The 16,498-nt window shown below is 51.6% G+C and overlaps 7 protein-coding genes across 7 annotated transcripts; 4 read left to right on the top strand and 3 right to left on the bottom strand.

Annotated features, from left to right (window-relative positions):
• Positions 1–1,163: 1,163 nt before the first annotated feature.
• On the top strand, positions 1,164–3,356 carry sit2 (putative siderochrome-iron transporter). The gene is made up of 3 exons (XM_040894953.1): positions 1,164–1,551; positions 1,634–2,247; positions 2,305–3,356. The coding sequence occupies exons 1-3, from the start codon at positions 1,325–1,327 to the stop codon at positions 3,237–3,239; spliced, it is 1,776 nt and encodes a 591-aa protein (XP_040748390.1). The 5' UTR covers positions 1,164–1,324; the 3' UTR covers positions 3,240–3,356.
• Positions 3,357–4,300: 944 nt separating this feature from the next.
• P175DRAFT_0121722 (uncharacterized protein) lies at positions 4,301–4,815 on the top strand. Its single transcript, XM_040892377.1, has 2 exons — positions 4,301–4,585; positions 4,642–4,815. The coding sequence occupies exons 1-2, from the start codon at positions 4,358–4,360 to the stop codon at positions 4,657–4,659; spliced, it is 246 nt and encodes an 81-aa protein (XP_040748389.1). The 5' UTR covers positions 4,301–4,357; the 3' UTR covers positions 4,660–4,815.
• Positions 4,502–5,389, top strand: P175DRAFT_0541478 (uncharacterized protein). The gene is made up of 2 exons (XM_040900351.1): positions 4,502–4,576; positions 4,610–5,389. Exon 2 carries the CDS (start codon positions 4,768–4,770, stop codon positions 5,317–5,319), a length of 552 nt encoding a protein of 183 aa, XP_040748388.1. The 5' UTR covers positions 4,502–4,576; positions 4,610–4,767; the 3' UTR covers positions 5,320–5,389.
• Positions 5,390–5,402: 13 nt separating this feature from the next.
• On the bottom strand, positions 5,403–9,571 carry P175DRAFT_0505384 (putative NF-X1 finger transcription factor). The gene has a single exon (XM_040898083.1). The coding sequence runs from the start codon at positions 9,235–9,237 to the stop codon at positions 5,638–5,640; it is 3,600 nt and encodes a 1,199-aa protein (XP_040748387.1). The 5' UTR covers positions 9,238–9,571; the 3' UTR covers positions 5,403–5,637.
• Positions 9,572–9,811: 240 nt separating this feature from the next.
• P175DRAFT_0505383 (uncharacterized protein) lies at positions 9,812–11,430 on the bottom strand. The gene has a single exon (XM_040898082.1). It carries the CDS (start codon positions 11,125–11,127, stop codon positions 9,940–9,942), a length of 1,188 nt encoding a protein of 395 aa, XP_040748386.1. The 5' UTR covers positions 11,128–11,430; the 3' UTR covers positions 9,812–9,939.
• Positions 11,431–13,267: 1,837 nt separating this feature from the next.
• Positions 13,268–14,258, bottom strand: P175DRAFT_0536427 (flavin-linked sulfhydryl oxidase ERV2; the record flags this gene model as incomplete). Its single annotated transcript, XM_040900305.1, has 4 exons — positions 13,268–13,387; positions 13,457–13,763; positions 13,855–13,983; positions 14,056–14,258. The coding sequence occupies 4 exons, from the start codon at positions 14,256–14,258 to the stop codon at positions 13,268–13,270; spliced, it is 759 nt and encodes a 252-aa protein (XP_040748385.1).
• Positions 14,259–14,944: 686 nt separating this feature from the next.
• P175DRAFT_0467826 (ATP11 family protein) lies at positions 14,945–16,490 on the top strand. The gene is made up of 2 exons (XM_040894952.1): positions 14,945–15,146; positions 15,225–16,490. The coding sequence occupies exons 1-2, from the start codon at positions 14,971–14,973 to the stop codon at positions 16,051–16,053; spliced, it is 1,005 nt and encodes a 334-aa protein (XP_040748384.1). The 5' UTR covers positions 14,945–14,970; the 3' UTR covers positions 16,054–16,490.
• Positions 16,491–16,498: the final 8 nt, after the last annotated feature.

The following is a 16,498-nucleotide window of genomic DNA, read 5'->3' as shown; positions in this document are numbered from 1 at the left end:
AGACACAGTGATATGAATGTCTTCGGAGATCTCCGTCTGTCTAGTTGAAGTAGCCTTTGGCGCATCCCTCCAGCCGCTACGAATCCTTGGGTCAATGTTCCATGGCCCTTAACATTAATCAAATTTGATACAGCAGTCAGCTTTGTTCGTAGAACTTGAATGCATTCTAAGGACTATGAAAATTTTTGTCACTTCTCTATCCTCTGCCTCCCGAAGACATTGTCCTCCGAAAGTGGATGCACAGCAGAAACAAGCTCACCGGCTGCAGTCAGACGGCCCAGTGGCTTGGGATATGTTGGAAGACTCGCCCGATCAAATACGCAGGCGCGAGGGAGTGAACGGCACTAAACGGCAGTGTTTAGCGCTGTCATCGTGCATCGCTATCGGCTGATTTATCTGATTTTTCCCTGCCCAATTCCCGTGCATGCCGGGCCCACACACGCAGGCAAAGTCTGGAGAGGCCCGAGAGGGACCGGCAAAAAGGGCCTCTCTCTCGCCCACTGACCCGGGTTCCCTGAACGCTGAATCCCATCCTAGGAAAAGGTATTCCGGCTCAATCTCTCGTGTGTCATGATATTGGGAGAATATTATGAATCCTGCTCAACCTTCTCAAGTCTCTCTGATTATCTATCCGGGAGACGAATGAATTATATCATTGTATGACCTGTATCCACCTCGGGAATCCCGAAAATTTTTTCTCCCACGACTCGAGAACAAGATTCGGATAAAACTGAACGAGAGCCACGAGCCATGAAGGTCAACCAATAACGGAATCTCGGGCTAGCCAGGACGATACAACCGTGGGACGACAGAGGGTCTCGTTAGCGGTGGTTAGCGAGTTACAAGTTATCTGATCTTGAGCCCGGACAACCCCATCGTGTTAGTTATCTGATCCGTGTCTTTAATTGGATTGCGGGTGCTCACTCCCCTCCGAAACCCACACGAGGAATAACAGTCTAGGAGTGCGAAGGGTTGCTCCGTAGTCAAGTCGAGCTCAGGCAAGGGACGAAGGTGGAGAGAGGGTAGAAGGGTGGGAAATAATAACGAGAAAATAACGGACACATTTGCCCCATAGTTTATGTATTTGACAAAAAAAAAAAACTTATATCAACGCGCTTTTTTCCCTTGTAGTCCCGTCTGCTTTTCTTCTTCTCTGTTGTATTCCTCTTTCTACCGGAGGTGTGGTGGTCCTTTCCCCCTCTCTTCCTCTTCATCTCACCAGCTTTGCTTATTGCGTGTCCTGCACGCAACTCCCCCTCTTTTCTTAAACTTTTTTGTTTTCGCCGTTGAGGGGAATCTCAGTCCCGCATCCTTCTCTCTGATCATGGCGATTTTGGACAAAATTGAGTCCTTTACAAAGGGAAACCCGGAGGACTTGAACCAAGTCACCCAGGATGGCGACTTGTCGGATCTCAGTCTATTCGCTCGAAATGAGAAGGAAGTCCAAGAACATCCAGACCAAGTCACTGCAGATGCCCATGTCGGTGTGCAGAAAGCCGAAGCCTCGGCCATGGTCTGGAGTAAAAAGGCCGTTTATGCGACCTATGCCTGGTGAGCAACCCAGAATATATATATATATATAGCTATATATTGTTTCCCCCGCATCCTCTAACGATGGGATTGCAAATAACAGGATCTGGGTTTGTTTCTTCTTGCTAGCCCTTCACTCTGCCATCGGCTCTACCGTTATCAATAATGCCTACGCCCACTTTCAAGCTGCCCCTCAGATCAGTACAGCGAACATCCTGTATAGTATCATCGGTGGTGTGCTCAAGCTGCCCATTGCCAAAACACTTAACATCTGGGGTCGTGCTGAAGGGTTTCTGGTCTTCCTGGCAATATACACTATGGGGTTGATCATCTTGGCTGCATGCAAAAATCCCAACGCCTATGCCGCTGGTTACGTCTTCTACTGGGTTGGTTACCTTGCTCTCTACCTCATCATGGATGTCTTCATTGCAGATACCTCAGGTATGCGCAATCGTGCGTTTACCTTTGCTTTCGCCAGCACCCCTTTTATATGCACTGCCTTTACCGGATCGCTGGCCGGTCAGTCTTTCCTGGAGGTGGCGACATGGCGTTGGGCCTATGGTGCCTTTGCTATCATCATGCCCATCGCCATGGCTCCCCTGGCGATTGTCTTCAAATTCTACCAGAAGAAAGCTGAGAAGATGGGATTGTATAAGCGGGAACCAAGTGGGCGTACCGTAATACAGTCTATCATCCACTACATTCACGAGTTCGATAGTATGTTGGGAACTGCTCTCGCCTCCATTTCAGGTCGCATGCTAACCACTTTTTTAGTTATTGGTGCTTTGCTCCTGATGGCTGCATGGATTCTTCTCCTCCTTCCATTCAGCTTAGCGAGCTACGGTCGGGCCCAATATCACGACGCCAAGTTCATTGCGCAGATTGTGGTTGGGTTCTGCCTTCTCTTCGTCTTTGCCGCATGGGAGAAGTGGGGTGCTCGGGTCCAGTTCATTAGTTATGAGCTTTTGAAGCAGCGTACCGTGTTAGGTGCCTGCTGCATGGCTGCTCTGGCATTCTTCGCCTTCTACTGCTGGGACCTTTACTTCTACAATTTCTGTAGTGTCGTTTACAACCTCGACCCGTCGATGGCAGGCTACATGATTCAGATCTATAACGTCGGCTCCTGCTTCTGGGGCGTTGTATTCGGGGTGTGGATTCGTTACACAAAGCATTTCAAGTACACCTGTCTCTTCTTCGGACTCCCACTGCTGGTTCTCGGAGCTGGCCTAATGATCCACTTCCGTGGTGAAACTGACGACATTGGCTACATTATCATGTGTCAGATTTTTATCGCGTTTGGAGGTGGCACGATTGTCATTGGTCAAGACATGGCTGTTATGGCTTCCGCCGACAGAGAAGGCGTGCCTATGATGCTGTCCCTCATCGGTCTTTTCTCCAGCTTAGGCGGTGCTATTGGCTACGCCGTATCCGCTGCGATCTACAACAATACCTTCACTGAAGTTCTCCGCTCGCGTCTCCCCGAAGATCTCAAGTCGCAGGCTGATGCAATTTCCCTGTCGGGATACCTGGGTCAACAGAAGTATGCTGTGGGCAGCCCCGCTCGAGATGCTATCAATTTTGCCTGGGGCCGCAGCCAGATGTATGGATCAATCGCCGCTACGGCTCTGCTGGTGTTGGGATTCCCTGCTATCGCGGTATGGAAGAATTACAACGTGGACAAGAAACAGAACAAGGGTGTGATGATTTAGAGGGCATATATTCCGCACTACGTTTGCTCTACAAGATACATACCCGAGTTGTATAATAGAATTTATAATATCGTACGATGCTAATGCAATGATACACACAATGTTTACCAATATGTGAGAGAGAGATCCTTTTCTTACTGCCTTACCATAAAATGTCAAAACTTGACCATTCAGCTAAAAAAAAAAAAAAAAAAAAAGTGTCTATCCAGTATTATTTTTGGCCAACATCAACCAACTCAATTAATCAACTCCCGCATAGAATTTATAGTAATTTTACCCTGCCCTATATTGTGATGCTGATCAGAACGCAACCAACCCAAACTGACGACAGTCCCTTTCTGCACGCACCGTTTCTCCTCATTCCTTCGTCACCCTTGCATTTCCAGCATCTCGCAATGTCCAATCTCACCCCAGGGCTTCTATTCCATTGGAGGTAGTCACGTACAATTGAATACAGATCATATAATACCCTTGGAATTCAAGATCACCTTCCATCTACTCGCAGCCGGACTTGTGATGCCCATGGTCTGATTCGCTAGCAACTATGTGCATCCCAAGATACTTACTTGCTTTTCCTCCTAGCTTACCCGAGATACACTGCACAGGCAAACCCAACAACCCATTCTGATTATGACATTGACATCCTCCAATACATCGACCCCCTAATCGGCCCCACCGGGGGGGGGGGGGGGGGACATGCGGCGTTATATCGGTTTGGGTTCCCTGCTGCGAAAGGGTCAGATGGGCAGGTGCTGAGTCCGTTGGTTTTGCTCGATTTGACGGATCTCTGGGATAGTCGACAGAATGCGTCGATGACTGTCGATGCTGAGATGGATGGGAGGAAGAGGAGGAGGAGGATCATGGCGAATGGGAACTTTCTTGCCGAGTTTCGGGACTGGGTCGTACCGGTCTTATGTTTGTGTGGATTTTGCGGGGGGGGGGGGGGGTTTGGGTGAATGATCGGGCGGGCACGGAGCCAAAACAGTTGTTTGTCACAAGGGGGTTTAATCTGTTTTATCTGCAGGCTGGTGGATTTGTGCGGTTCCAGAGACCCGACGATGGCGTGGTGAGTGTGAGGGTTGGGGTGAGTTATATCGGCAGTGAGAGGGCTTGTGAGAATGCGGAGAGAGAGAGAGAGAGAGAGGTTCCCCAAGCCCTGGGAGGATTTTGAGCAGATCCGGAAGAGTGCAGAAGACACGTGGAGGGAGCAGCTGAATCCAGTATCTGTTACATCTGGCGGTGCGGATGAGGCTTTACAGACGATGGTTTGGAGTGGTGTTTACAGAACGATGCTAGACCCGCAGGATCTCACGGGTGAGAATCCACTGTGGACGAGTGTTTTATGGGTGAGTGAATGATTTCTGGCCCAGACACCGATGAAGCTCCCGCTCACAAATGGCAGTATTTGGGATTCGTTTAGAGCGCAGCATCCGCTGCTCACGATTATTGACCCTCATGCGCAGTCAAGGATGGTGCGCAGTGTCTTCTTGATACGTATAAGCACGAAGGTTGGCTTCCAGATTGCCGCATGAGTCTTTGCAAAGGGTGGACACCAGGCGGGTCAAACGCCGATGCGTATGTCAAAAATGTGACTGGAATCGACTGGGCTCTCGCGTACAAAGCGATGGTCAACGACGCGGAGAATGAACCTCTTGAATGGTCATACGAAGGCCGCGGAGGGCTGCCAAGTTGGAAACGCTTGCACTACATCCCGTCCCTTGATTTTGACTACTTAGGGTTTGGCACAAATTCTCGCAGTATATCACGCACGGTGGAGAGTACTCGTATAATGACTTCTGCTTATCAACAGTGGGAAGGGGCCGTCACTCCGATGACTATGTACACTACATACCTCTCTCGGGCCAGCAATTGGAAGAATCTATTCAAAGCCGACCAGCCCTCTATCATCAGCGGCACAGACACTGGGTTCGTGGGATTCTTCCAGCCAAAGTACCCTCAACGGAACATGGGGATACCAAGACCCAATCGCCTGCAGCGCGCTCGCATCCGGGTGTTCATTGACATCCAACTAGTTTGCCTCTCGTATCCTAATAGTTTCCTTTACGAGGTAGTTACATAAAGACTGGTGGCTTCCTAGCTTACGATTTGTAGGTATAAGGTGTATGGCAATATCTCTTTTATAGGCGCCTTGAGGAAACCCCAGTTTCAATCTAATGAATTGAATAATTAGTGCTAGTTATGCATGCAGGCATGTATTCGAAGGACTTCTATCATAACTAAACTAAGGGAAACTTTTCTAGACCGGATTGTGGTATAAGGCAATTAATCACCTTGTTATGCAGAGCAGAGCATAATGACACGCTGGATGCTGATAGATTGCGGTAGTCCACAAGAAAGAAAGAAGAAATAGCGAGAAAAGTCAGATGTCGTAACATTATCATGGCAGGGCTTCCTGTATACTCCTACTCCCACTCCCACGCTCACACTCCAAGGGAGTTGCAGATCGATCAGGAATAGAAGGATCTTCCTGGATATCGGGATCGGTATTTGTCGAGTCAGATGGCTCACTCTCATGTTCATGTTCATGTTCATGTTCATGTTCATGTTCATGTTCATGCTGGATTTGGTCTTCCCCAAGCTCCTGCGCACGTCGTTGCTGCTCCTTCTCCTCTTCCTTTTCTTCCTCCTCCTCCCAATCATCAGCGACCTCTGCAGGCGTAGGCGGAGTCCGGATTGGTCTCCCCGCGCCAATGCCCGACCGCAAGACCAGTTTCTCCTTCACAGGAGCACTGCCATCGTGCCCGGCTAAAGCTGCATATATCGAGGTAGAGAACCCACTGGGCGCCCGTGAAGCCAGCCCCGGTGGGGCCGTGGCCCTCGCACTACCCATTATGACACCGTTGCTGCTTCGTTTCGAGGCCGCGACCTGCGCCCAGCCGCCCCCGGTCTCGCTGGACCCCGCGCCCGACAGTTTAGCCGCTTCACGCTGGGCTTTGGCCTCGGCGGCTGCGACGCGCTGGGCTTCGCGTTCTTTCAGTCTGTGGCGGTCGCGGAGCTTCACGCATTCGCTTACGCTCATACCGCCAATGCCGACGCCGTTAGCGACGCCGAAGACGGGTGCGGTCCAGGAGGTAGGCTTAAGGACGAAGACATGGCGGTGGGGTTCCGGGTCGAAGCTCTCGCTTGCAAAGCCATAATCGGCTGCAAGGGAGTGGATGAAGGCGCGGATCGCTGATTTGGCGGGTTGCGTTCGGACGGAGCGCTGTTCGGTGCCGGTGGCGAGGGAGTGTAGAGTGGACTCGTAGGATTGTAGGGTGGAAAGTGGAGAGGCGGATGAGAGCTGGATGTACATGTCCAGGGTTTCGGAGGAGTAGGGGAGGTTTGTAGATGAGAGGCTTTGCGCGACGGTCGTGGACGGGTTAATGTCGACTCCCAGGGCTGCAGCCAGAGAGCGATTCCGCTCTAGGCGCGCGCATTCCTCGTCGCAGGTCAGCGGGGTGATCGCGGGGAGCCTCTGCGGCTGCTGCAGCTGGCCCTTGGACGCGACGACGGCTTTCGCCGCATTGCATCGACGTTCCTGCCGCAGACGGCCACAGCCACATGTGACCATGATTGTCGACGAACAGGGGGTCCTTTCGGGGCATGGGTATGGGGCATGGCAAGGCTCCGTGCATGGATGGCCACAAAGCGTCTTGGTCTTGCCACAGGCCTGTTGGCAGGGCCGGGAAGCGTCCTCGCACTCGCCTGGCCGGTGGCAATTCTTTTGACACGAATGAGAACCGCATTTGAGCGATTGGCCGCAAATCTGGCCGCAGCGCACGTCTGTAAGCCAGCAGGGTTGGTTTTTCAACGCGCGCTTGCTGCAAAGACACGTCTTCTCCGTAAGATAAGGGCACTTGGGGCAGGATTCGTCGTCTGTATGGCAGTTATGTGGGGTTTGGGGATGACCACATGGTTTAGGACGTTCACAAGGGCGCGAGCATGGGGGAGGCTGCGTCCCACAAGGCAGCGGTGGGTACAAGATGGATTGGCCGCAATTGCAGGAAACTTCCTCAAAAATCGCCTCTCTGCAGGTGTTGCATGGTCCCTTGTGGCAGATTTCCGGGCATGTATGCCGCCCGCATTTCAGCATACGGCCACACACCCGGGTGCAAATATGCTCAGCCTCTACGTCTTCATCGCTGGGGCGGAGATGTGACTTGAGCTTCCGCCGCAAGGCCTGGCGTTCGACTGCTTTCTGTTCCCCGGGACAGCATCTCTCACTGCAGGCGTGTCTCCCACAGTGCAAGCCGGCCTTGCAAACCCTGAAACACTGAGGAGGCTCAATGGTGCCCTGGTGGCACATACTCATGAAAGAGTTACGTCCACAGCGACACTCTATCGCGACTGTTTGCATGCAAGGACCACAAGAACCTGTGTGGCAAATCTTTTGACACGGGTGTCCACAGCGCAAAATCTTACCACAGGCTTCCAAGCAGTTTGGAATTGGGTCTTCACAGGACGTTCGAGGAGCGTATCCCGGTATACTCGGGAGTCGAGTCTTTCCGCAAGGACAGTGTGATACCACATCCGGGGATCTCGGGCAATGGGCCATCTCCGCATCTTGGGGATGGCAACTCCTTTCGCAAAAGTGAACGCCGCAATCAAAGGGCCGATTGCATTGGTCTCCACAGCTGAAACATCCCGTCCACTCCTCAAGATCCTCAGGATCCTGGCCATCATGAAGCATCTGGCTTTCTAGCTCTTCATCTTTTGAGCTACAGAGCATTTCCGTTTCTACTTTCCCGCAGTAGCAACGCGCCTCAATCTTCACCTCGCAAGCGCCACATAGTCCCTCATGACATGGTCGGGGGCACGTATGTTCGCCGCATGGTAGTAAATCACCACATATCTCTCCGCAGCTCCATCCATTGTCGTAGTCGGTGTCCTGGCAGCGTTTCGTAGAGGAGTTCCTGCCACAAAAGCAATCCTGAGTCGGTCCCATCGCAGTACAAGAAGCACAAGGTCCAGCGTGGCAGGTCGCGTCGCAAGGGTGCGGGCATCCTTTTCTCGAGCGGGAACATGTCTGCCCGCAGGAGTGCGGAGGGATACCAGGGAACGGGCGTGGGTCGATTTCCTTCTCACACCAGCAGGCGTAACTCGAAGGAAACACCTCCTGTGCAAGATTACAACCAGGACATCTCCAGGCACGAGGTGTGCTGGCATCCCCTTCTTCCCCGGCTCGACGAGAAGCATCCTGCGCCGCAGCGCCTTCATTCTTCGACCATTTCTTCACACAGCTCAGGTGGAAGACCGTCCAGCAGAGACGACAAGACCACACGCGCGACTTGCGCCCAATCTCAATGGTGCAAATGGGGCACTCGTAAAGATTATTCGAAATATCCTCGTGTATCCGCGTGACGATATCCTCGGCCTCCGATTTCGTCGTAACCTTTGCTGGCCGTGATCGAGCATTCTTCGCTTTGCCTTTCCCTTTGTGCGGCGCAGCAGCAGCAGACGGCAGAACAGAGGAAGGCTCTGCAGAGACACTGCCATTCGGCTGCGACACTCCAGGCACAAAGGCCGGCGCATCCGCCCTCAACCCCAGGTCAGCGGCTGTATCCTCCTGTCCGTCCAGTAGGCCATCCTCTGAGGAATGTGGTGGCCGTGTCAACCGTCCCTGAAACGCCCGCCCTCCAGCAGCTCGTGTGCGAGCCGGTCGCTGGCTGGCCTCTTGTTGTGCGCTTCCACCGCGTCCACTTCGTCTCCCTCCCCTAGGTCCTCGACGAGATTGCTGACCACTCGACGGGGTTGTATTCGGAATCGCCGCCTCATTCTGCGGTTGCGGCTGCAGTTGTATCTGTGGAGGCGGGGCCAGTCCAGAGCGAGTCTGCTCCGTCTGCGGTGCGTTATTTGCAGACGAGACCGGTGCCTGTTGGTGAGAATGACCGCGGCCGCCACGGCCTCGACCTCGACCTCGACCTCCCCGTCTCGAGGACCTTGCAGGACGCGGGGTACTGGATCCGTCTCCGGCGTTCGGCGTGTTCGAGCCCGACATGTTCGGAGAAATTCGACCCAGCACACTCATGCACTGGGTTGGTTCTAATGGAAGTAACAGAAGACCAAAGCTCCGATTTAGCTGGAGAGGGATGGACGGCGAGAGAACTTAATATGGCGCGCCGTTCAGGACAGGAAGCGCGTCTGCGAAGAGGCGAAAGAAGTCGATGGAAAAGCCGCAGGAATCAATTCGCAGTCAAGGCGGAGGAGGAGTTTTCGAAGTTTCCGTTGTTGTTGTTCCTGTGGCGACTGCAGTCCCGAGAATGAATCTTAATTCTACGGCCCTTTTTTATTCTTTACAGTGATCCAGGGTTTAATATTTATCATTATTTCCTTCTTGAAAAAAAAAAAAAGGGAAAAAACATGTGCGCAGGAAATGAAGCTGAGTTGGTCCTCATCGAGATCCTCCAGTGCGGTGCAATTGTGACTCATAGAGCTTTTTTGAGTCTTCCTCGCGTCGAGTCATTCTTACTCATAGTGGAACCATTTCATATGAAGGAAATGAACGATATCAAATTAATCCAGAAAAAGAGAGAAGGAAAGAGAGGAAAATAAGAAGCTATTCATTCCTAACATCGTCGCTATGCGGTTCCTAAAGAAGGGGAAAGAAACACCAGTATCCAGATCCAATCTCTCCATTCCATGCAAAAAAAAATAAATAAAAATAAAAATAAAAACAGTGATGCAACTATCTGGTGATGAACTAGAAAAATACCACAATCTCACCACGGTCATTCTGTTTCAGCCGTAATGTCCGGAACAGATCCTTCTCGTCATCCACCCGGCGCTCGCGATCAGCACGGCTCCGGCCCTGACCACGACCTCGGTCTCCATCGAACTCGTCGGTGAAATCGCGATGGAAGCGTTTGAGGACTTTGTTGATGGAGAAGCCGCGAGCACTCTCCGGGCCCTTGGTCACCAGCGATAAGAAATGGGTCGCCATCTGGCGCTGGAGCTCGTCGGGGATGTTCTCTTGTCGATAGACAACCATTTGGCCATCCTCGTCGCGGGGGGAGAATGGGCGGTCGGGGTACTCGAGTTGCTTGAGGCGTCGCGACGGGCGGTCCCCGTCGGTTTGCGCACTGCTCTTCCGCTTGGTTTTGCGGGGATCCTCCGGCACGGCATGGCCGTTCGATGCGTTGCGAACTCGGTGAGTCTTCTTGGACTTGCGAACTTCAATCTGCGGTGGCGCATGCTCATCGTCGGAAGAGCTGTGGCGGCGTGTGCGGGCGAGGTTCTTTGCAGAGGCTTCATTGCCAGCTGCACTGCTGCCGGAAACGCTAGAGCCTCCAAACATCGAGGAGACCAGACGCTCGGCACGGTTCTTGATGGAAATTCCCAGTCCGGAATCGCCGTGGCCGTCCTTCTCGTCACGCCGAGTACGCTTAAGAGGGGAGGAAGGATCCTGGTAGCGTCGGCGACGGCTGTCGGAGCCCTCATCACCACCATTATCATCGTCGTCCAAAGACGGTGATCGAAGCATGCGATTCAGGCCCCCGGTGAGACCCGAGTGGGTGAGCATGGGGGTACCAGGGTGGTTCACGACACTAGACGGGGCCTCCAGCATAGGCGTGTCCACATCCTCCATATCGTGGTCTTCGGTGTGGCGCTTCCTCTTCTTATCACTTGTGGTCGTGGCTGAGCGGTCGTTGGACGGCGACTGTCGCCGTGTTCGGTCCTTCTTTTTCTTCGGCGCAGGGGTCATGAATTCCGTAGAGACAGCGGCGGTCTTGTTTGGGTACGGGTGGTGGATGGGGCCTGCACCGTAGGAAAATCCGTTCTCCTCATATGCCACATCATATTCCTTGTTCTCCTCATCGCCATCCGTATCAACGCGCGACAGCATCTGACTAGGCTCAAATACCGAAGGGGCGTGGTCAACCATGCGCATCTGTTCTTTGGGCCGCTCAAGGGAAACCTTGGACGCATTTGGAGTATTCTCGGCGACTAGGAAATCGAAGACATTCACAGGGTTCGTATTTTCTTTTGTAGGCTTTGACTTGGTCTCGGTGGTGGGTAGTGGGGGAGTGGGTGCGACAGGTGGTAGGTTGACTTGGGAATCAGGCGCATCTTCAACATAGGGAGCACGATGGCCACCATTCTTCGCTCTCGCAGGCTGCTTTGAGTTATTGTTGTTGTTGTTTCCTTTACGTTGATTTTTGCCAGGTTTCTCCCTATAGAGCGCCCCTTGGTATTTTTGATCCTCACTTATACACGACTAACCACCACCGAAAGTTAGTAACGGTAGACACAAGTTGAAGCTAAAGTGAACCTTGCGCGACATCAACAAATCAAGAGGGTGTCATCCATACCGTATGCGACCTGTACTGAGTTCCCTGGAAATTCACCATGCAATCCAGGCAGGTAAAGTTTGCGCCGCGACATTGGTTGCGATGAGGGTCAAGCTTCTTCTTGGTGAGAACATCACCACAGCTCTAAGAGAAGCAGGACGATTAGGCTCGCAAAGAAAACCCCCATAGGGCAGAGTCCAAAGACAGCAGAGATCCTGACCAACTCACCTCGCATGAAAACGACACCATATTGACGGGACCCCGCTATATAACCCACGTATAGGATGACGGCGTGACTCGCGCAAAGCTACGTCTATTAGCCCTCTAGCGCCCAGCAATAAGACAGCCAGGAACAGACGCACACCCTGCAATCGTAGCCGGGTCTTGTTCGTGTAATAGAAGGATGAGTCAAGAAGCGTGTGGGAAATCGGCTTTGTTGACAGAACAACAAAGTCAAGCCGAGAGGCAGGCAGGCAGGCAAACAGGAGAAAGAAGAACGAATAGCAAAAAATTCAAGAAACTGGCGCAATGATCCAGGGATATAGTCAGCGCTAAATTCAAGATCAGGCGATATTTTGTCTATTTGGTTGGTTTTTTTTCTTTGGCGCGTTCAGAAAAAAAATATCAGAAAAAAAAAGTTGGTTAAAGAATGCACTAGTCTGTTTTAGACCAGGATATTTGGCCTGATAAACCAGGCAGCACACATTGTCTTCCCTCGGAATTCAGAATGCTGGCATTTCAATCTTCCATCTTTCAATCTTCAATCTTTCAATCCATATTCAAATCAAATGGCCCGGCATTCGAAGAAATAATGAGAAAAGAACCATCTCCCAATGTCTACCTGTTCCACCATCTTCAACTCCATCCAACCACCGCCCTCAACACGAGCATGAAACAAGCCATTGCAGCCAAAGCAATGATCAACGCACCCAAATCCGAAGGGGGTCAGAGATCAAGAAGCGTGAACCTGTCAGAAGACTCGCTGTGGTGCACAGCCAAAGACAGATGACGGGCCATTTGTGCAACCCGCCCCTCAGCTTGGTCTATTAGTGGCGCTTATGGAGGGAGGATGACGGTGGATGCAATTCAATGCATCCATGATAATAGCATTGACTATTCAGTGCAGATGGGAAGTGGAGGCTCACTTTGCTAATAATAACCTCAGTTTTCATGCGTGGTGCGCTTGATATTGTTTCTGTACTGTGATTCATGCCTATCCAATGGCATCCACTAGACATCTGTGCCATTGGTATCTATGAACCGAGTAAGGATCAGAAAGCTATAGCCACTCAGAGTATTTTTGACCGATGGACACGCTTCTTGTGCGTGCCCATTGAATATGCAGCCTTCCCACTGAAGCCGCTGTATAGGCTTCCTAATGCTTGACATTCTTCCAGTCCTCAACCCCATGCAAAGTTATAAAGAAATCGGGATAATTCAGGTTTCAGTGGAAGACACCCTTCCTCAACTTTGGGTCAACTGCGCCAGTCACAAAGGCTTCGCACAGTCATGCGCCCTGAAAGTGCATATCCGGAGCCACCTCCATTCTACAGATCAACCACATATCATCGACCTAAATGTATCAAGAACGTGCCACAACATCCTTTTTTTACCCCTTCGCTCCACTCATACCATACCTTTTCGGGTCGGATTTCGTACGAGTGCAGTGGTTGGGGGTGGCCGCCCCGTATGGTAGATTGCATTACTTGTGGGTTGATAATACAAGTATAAGAATAGAGGCTAGTGTACATTCAACGATCCTGCGCTGATGGGGTAAAGAAGGGATTCTAGGAGTTTCAAAGACGACTGCACCGACTCAATCTGCATAAACCAGATGTTTTTTATCCACCGCGAGTGGCTCTAGATAAAAATCGCACAATCAGCAAAGATTGCCAGGGTGGGGGACTAGGGAAGGGGGTTATGGTGCACTGACGGCTCTCTCGAGATCTCGATGGGCAGGATTTTGACCTCGTCTTCCGCAGTGCTTTCATGGGCCGTGGCCTTGCTCTTAGCATTAGGCCCGTCATTCCCACTATCGCTGCTTTCTTCTGCATCGTCATCTGCGCACCCACAGTCGTAGAAATCGCCGAGCTTATTACAGTCAAATAGCGGCTTGTTAAGCATCGTATTGACCTCGTTGTGTATGAAGCAGCCCCATCCCGCAGCTGCGTTACGTGAAGATACCTGCGGCGGATACTTCTTCAGGTGTCCTTGAAAGTGAGATGCGCATTCACCGCTATTTCGTAGGTTAGTCTTTCTGGTTTTATTTTATTTTTTTTTTTTTTTGCATCTCCAATGCAGACGGAAGCTAGCGGTGGCAAGTATACCATGGGTAGAGTCGTGCAAACAGGTAGATGAAGGATCGTAAGGTGTCTTGCTGTTCCTCCGAGGGATCCTCGGGGTATCTAGCAAGCATTGTATGCAAGTACTTCCATGTTGCGCGGCCCAGCTCCGCCCTAGTGGTTGCGCAGGTTATCAGCATCCATCGAGCAAGCCGCAGTTGTGGTCAGGAGCATCACTCCACGTACTTGGCCGTTTCGTTTCCTAGACGGGGCATCACAATCTCCCCTTTGATCAGGTCATCCTTGACGGGGGCGGTCTTCCCCAGGTGACCGGGGGCTCGTACGGCAGGGCTCGGGGGTCCATGAGGTTGAATGAAAAGAACAAAAATGAAAAATATAAGGATTGCAGCGCTAATTAGTATGCGCCTCGTGATCTGGCGATTCGCCATGCTCGAAGAAGTAGATCAAGGATCACCTCAGTCGCAGCTGTTCGCGGGGTAGGGGGGAACTATATGGCGACGAATTCGGATTCGCCTGGTGTTAGCATATAAAGGAAAGCTATCAAAGCATCAAGACATAAAAAATAGAGGCGTTGTTCGATGTAAAGAAGGACGAAGGGGATTGCCGCAAAATGAAGCCACAATTCAACTTCATTGCGTATGTATGGCCTGAGGCGCGAGAGTCCACGTGGAGTGCATAACTATTGAGTTATGCCGTGCTTAGTCATTGCACTATGGATTTCTTGTTTTTATTCATTCCGTATAGAAAAGAAGTCAAGGACGCAGGAGAGATCTATTACTCTAGATCTAGATAGCTAAATGACATCTTATAACCTATCTGAAAGACTTCTTCGTGTTCTCATGAATTCCACTCCTAAGACGGCCGCAGCGAACTATACAGATCAAGTCGGGTAGGGAAAGAGTAACTATATTAACAACACCACCACCAAATCAATGTTAGACCAGAGTTTAAATTAATGGAAAATTATAGCATTTCACTTTCAGGATAGCATTCTACCAGCTCCCTCATGTACAAGAGGTGCAGGGGACTCCAGAATCCTAGTTCACTTATGCAAGCCATGCTTACATAACCCTATGATGCAGACATCTTTTCTTCTGGCCGGGTCTCGCCCACTCCGCAACCATCCCCGACATCAACAACATGGCGTCCCTCAGATCCCAGGCTTTCCAGTCTCTATCCCGAGGCCGAACTCCATTCATTCGGTCTCAGCAGAGACGCTGGGCCCAAGTCCACGATGTTCGCTTCCTCGCGACACATCACGACCCTAACCAGGTCCTCGATAGATACCGTTCCAAGCTCAACCACAAGGCACAACAGTGAGTGCTCGCCGTTCAACCACCAAAACAAAATCCCCCCCCTCCAGTCACAAGTTATACTCACCTTCACTAACCCAGGGAGGGCCATGAATCCGTCGATTCCCTAAAAGACGCCTACAAAGATAAAATCGACAACCTCCGCCGCAAAGCCGCAACTCCCATCACCCCGGAAGCCGCACCCTCCGCCACCGCACCACCACCACCACCTCCTTCCCCCCCCCCCCGCCAATCCGCACAAGCCGCGCAAGTTGCATCCGCGACGAAATCGGCCGGCGTCAAGCCGCTCAGCTCCTACCTCGACGTAGAGAAAGTGCGCACGCTCCCAGCAAAGGAACTCGAAACCGTCTGGCGCCTCCGACACGCCGGGAACTCGCACTCGGTCTGCGCGGTCATCCCCCTAGAGACATACCAGCGGATAGTCTCCGCCGCGCGGCAAAACCCGCAGTTCATCCTCCCGCTCCCGCGCACAGAGACCGCCGCCCAGGCCGAACCCGAATCCGAATCCGGAGATCACCCCGGCGCAGATATTCACTTCCTCCAGTGGGCCTTCCACCCGCCCGCTGCGGGATCCGTGCCCACGCAGGTCAACTCGCACACCTCAACTATTATCTTCACCTCGTTGGCGGCGTATAAACTGCACGGCTCGTTTGCGCCGCCGCATACAACGATCACGCACCACTTGGATCTCGCAGAGGAGCAGGGACTCGTGCTGATGCACGGCCAGGTCATGCCGGATGCGGGAGTGAGTGCAACCGAGGCCAGTTGGCTGGTGAGTTGTGTGCAGAGGTTTTATGATTTCGGCGGCCAGGCGAGTGGGCGAAAGGGCGAGTTGCTGCGTATGTTTACGAGGGGGGATGTGGAGGGGTTCAAGATTGAGGAGTTGATGGAGGAAGCGGAAAAGGTGTAATTTTTTTTTTTTGGATCAATGATCTGCGTGGTGGTATGGAATGGGGAGATAAAAAGAGATGCCTGTTTCTTTCCCAGGCTAGTATTACTTACCTTTATCTTATGTATCTTATTTTCTATATTATTACAGTTGTACTGATAAGATTCAAATCGGATCAAAGTTGAACCAAGTTCATTACGAGGTAGTACTACCTACTAGTACGTATGTATACACGAGATCGATGGAGAACAACAAGTTGTATGATTTGGATAGAAAGCCTAAATCCAGAAATCCAACCCATACACCAACCCATACATAACTTGTCGAAACAAACCCCGACAAAAACAAAACAAAAGTCCAAGCGAAGCCGAAGAGCGCCTGATTGAAATCCACGTACCGCAAGTGCAATTGACATCATCATAAAGAATAAAGAACAAGAGCCCTGAAATGAGACGCAGGAGACGGC

Source organism: Aspergillus ochraceoroseus, assembly GCF_002846915.1.
Source record: "Aspergillus ochraceoroseus IBT 24754 chromosome Unknown P175scaffold_13, whole genome shotgun sequence".
NCBI lineage: Eukaryota > Fungi > Ascomycota > Eurotiomycetes > Eurotiales > Aspergillaceae > Aspergillus > Aspergillus ochraceoroseus.
This window is presented reverse-complemented; position numbering and strand designations above follow the sequence as displayed.

Coding starts and splice junctions, on each gene's coding strand:
- P175DRAFT_0467826 (XM_040894952.1), top strand. CDS start 14,971: ATGGCGTCCCTCAGATCCCAGGCTTTCCAGTCTCTATCCCGAGGCCGA. Junction 15,147..15,224: donor CTCAACCACAAGGCACAACA/GTGAGTGCTCGC, acceptor TCACTAACCCAG/GGAGGGCCATGAATCCGTCG.
- P175DRAFT_0541478 (XM_040900351.1), top strand. CDS start 4,768: ATGAGTCTTTGCAAAGGGTGGACACCAGGCGGGTCAAACGCCGATGCG.
- sit2 (XM_040894953.1), top strand. CDS start 1,325: ATGGCGATTTTGGACAAAATTGAGTCCTTTACAAAGGGAAACCCGGAG. Junction 1,552..1,633: donor GTTTATGCGACCTATGCCTG/GTGAGCAACCCA, acceptor TGCAAATAACAG/GATCTGGGTTTGTTTCTTCT. Junction 2,248..2,304: donor CTACATTCACGAGTTCGATA/GTATGTTGGGAA, acceptor CCACTTTTTTAG/TTATTGGTGCTTTGCTCCTG.
- P175DRAFT_0505384 (XM_040898083.1), bottom strand. CDS start 9,237: ATGTCGGGCTCGAACACGCCGAACGCCGGAGACGGATCCAGTACCCCG.
- P175DRAFT_0505383 (XM_040898082.1), bottom strand. CDS start 11,127: ATGCGCATGGTTGACCACGCCCCTTCGGTATTTGAGCCTAGTCAGATG.
- P175DRAFT_0121722 (XM_040892377.1), top strand. CDS start 4,358: ATGCGGAGAGAGAGAGAGAGAGAGAGGTTCCCCAAGCCCTGGGAGGAT.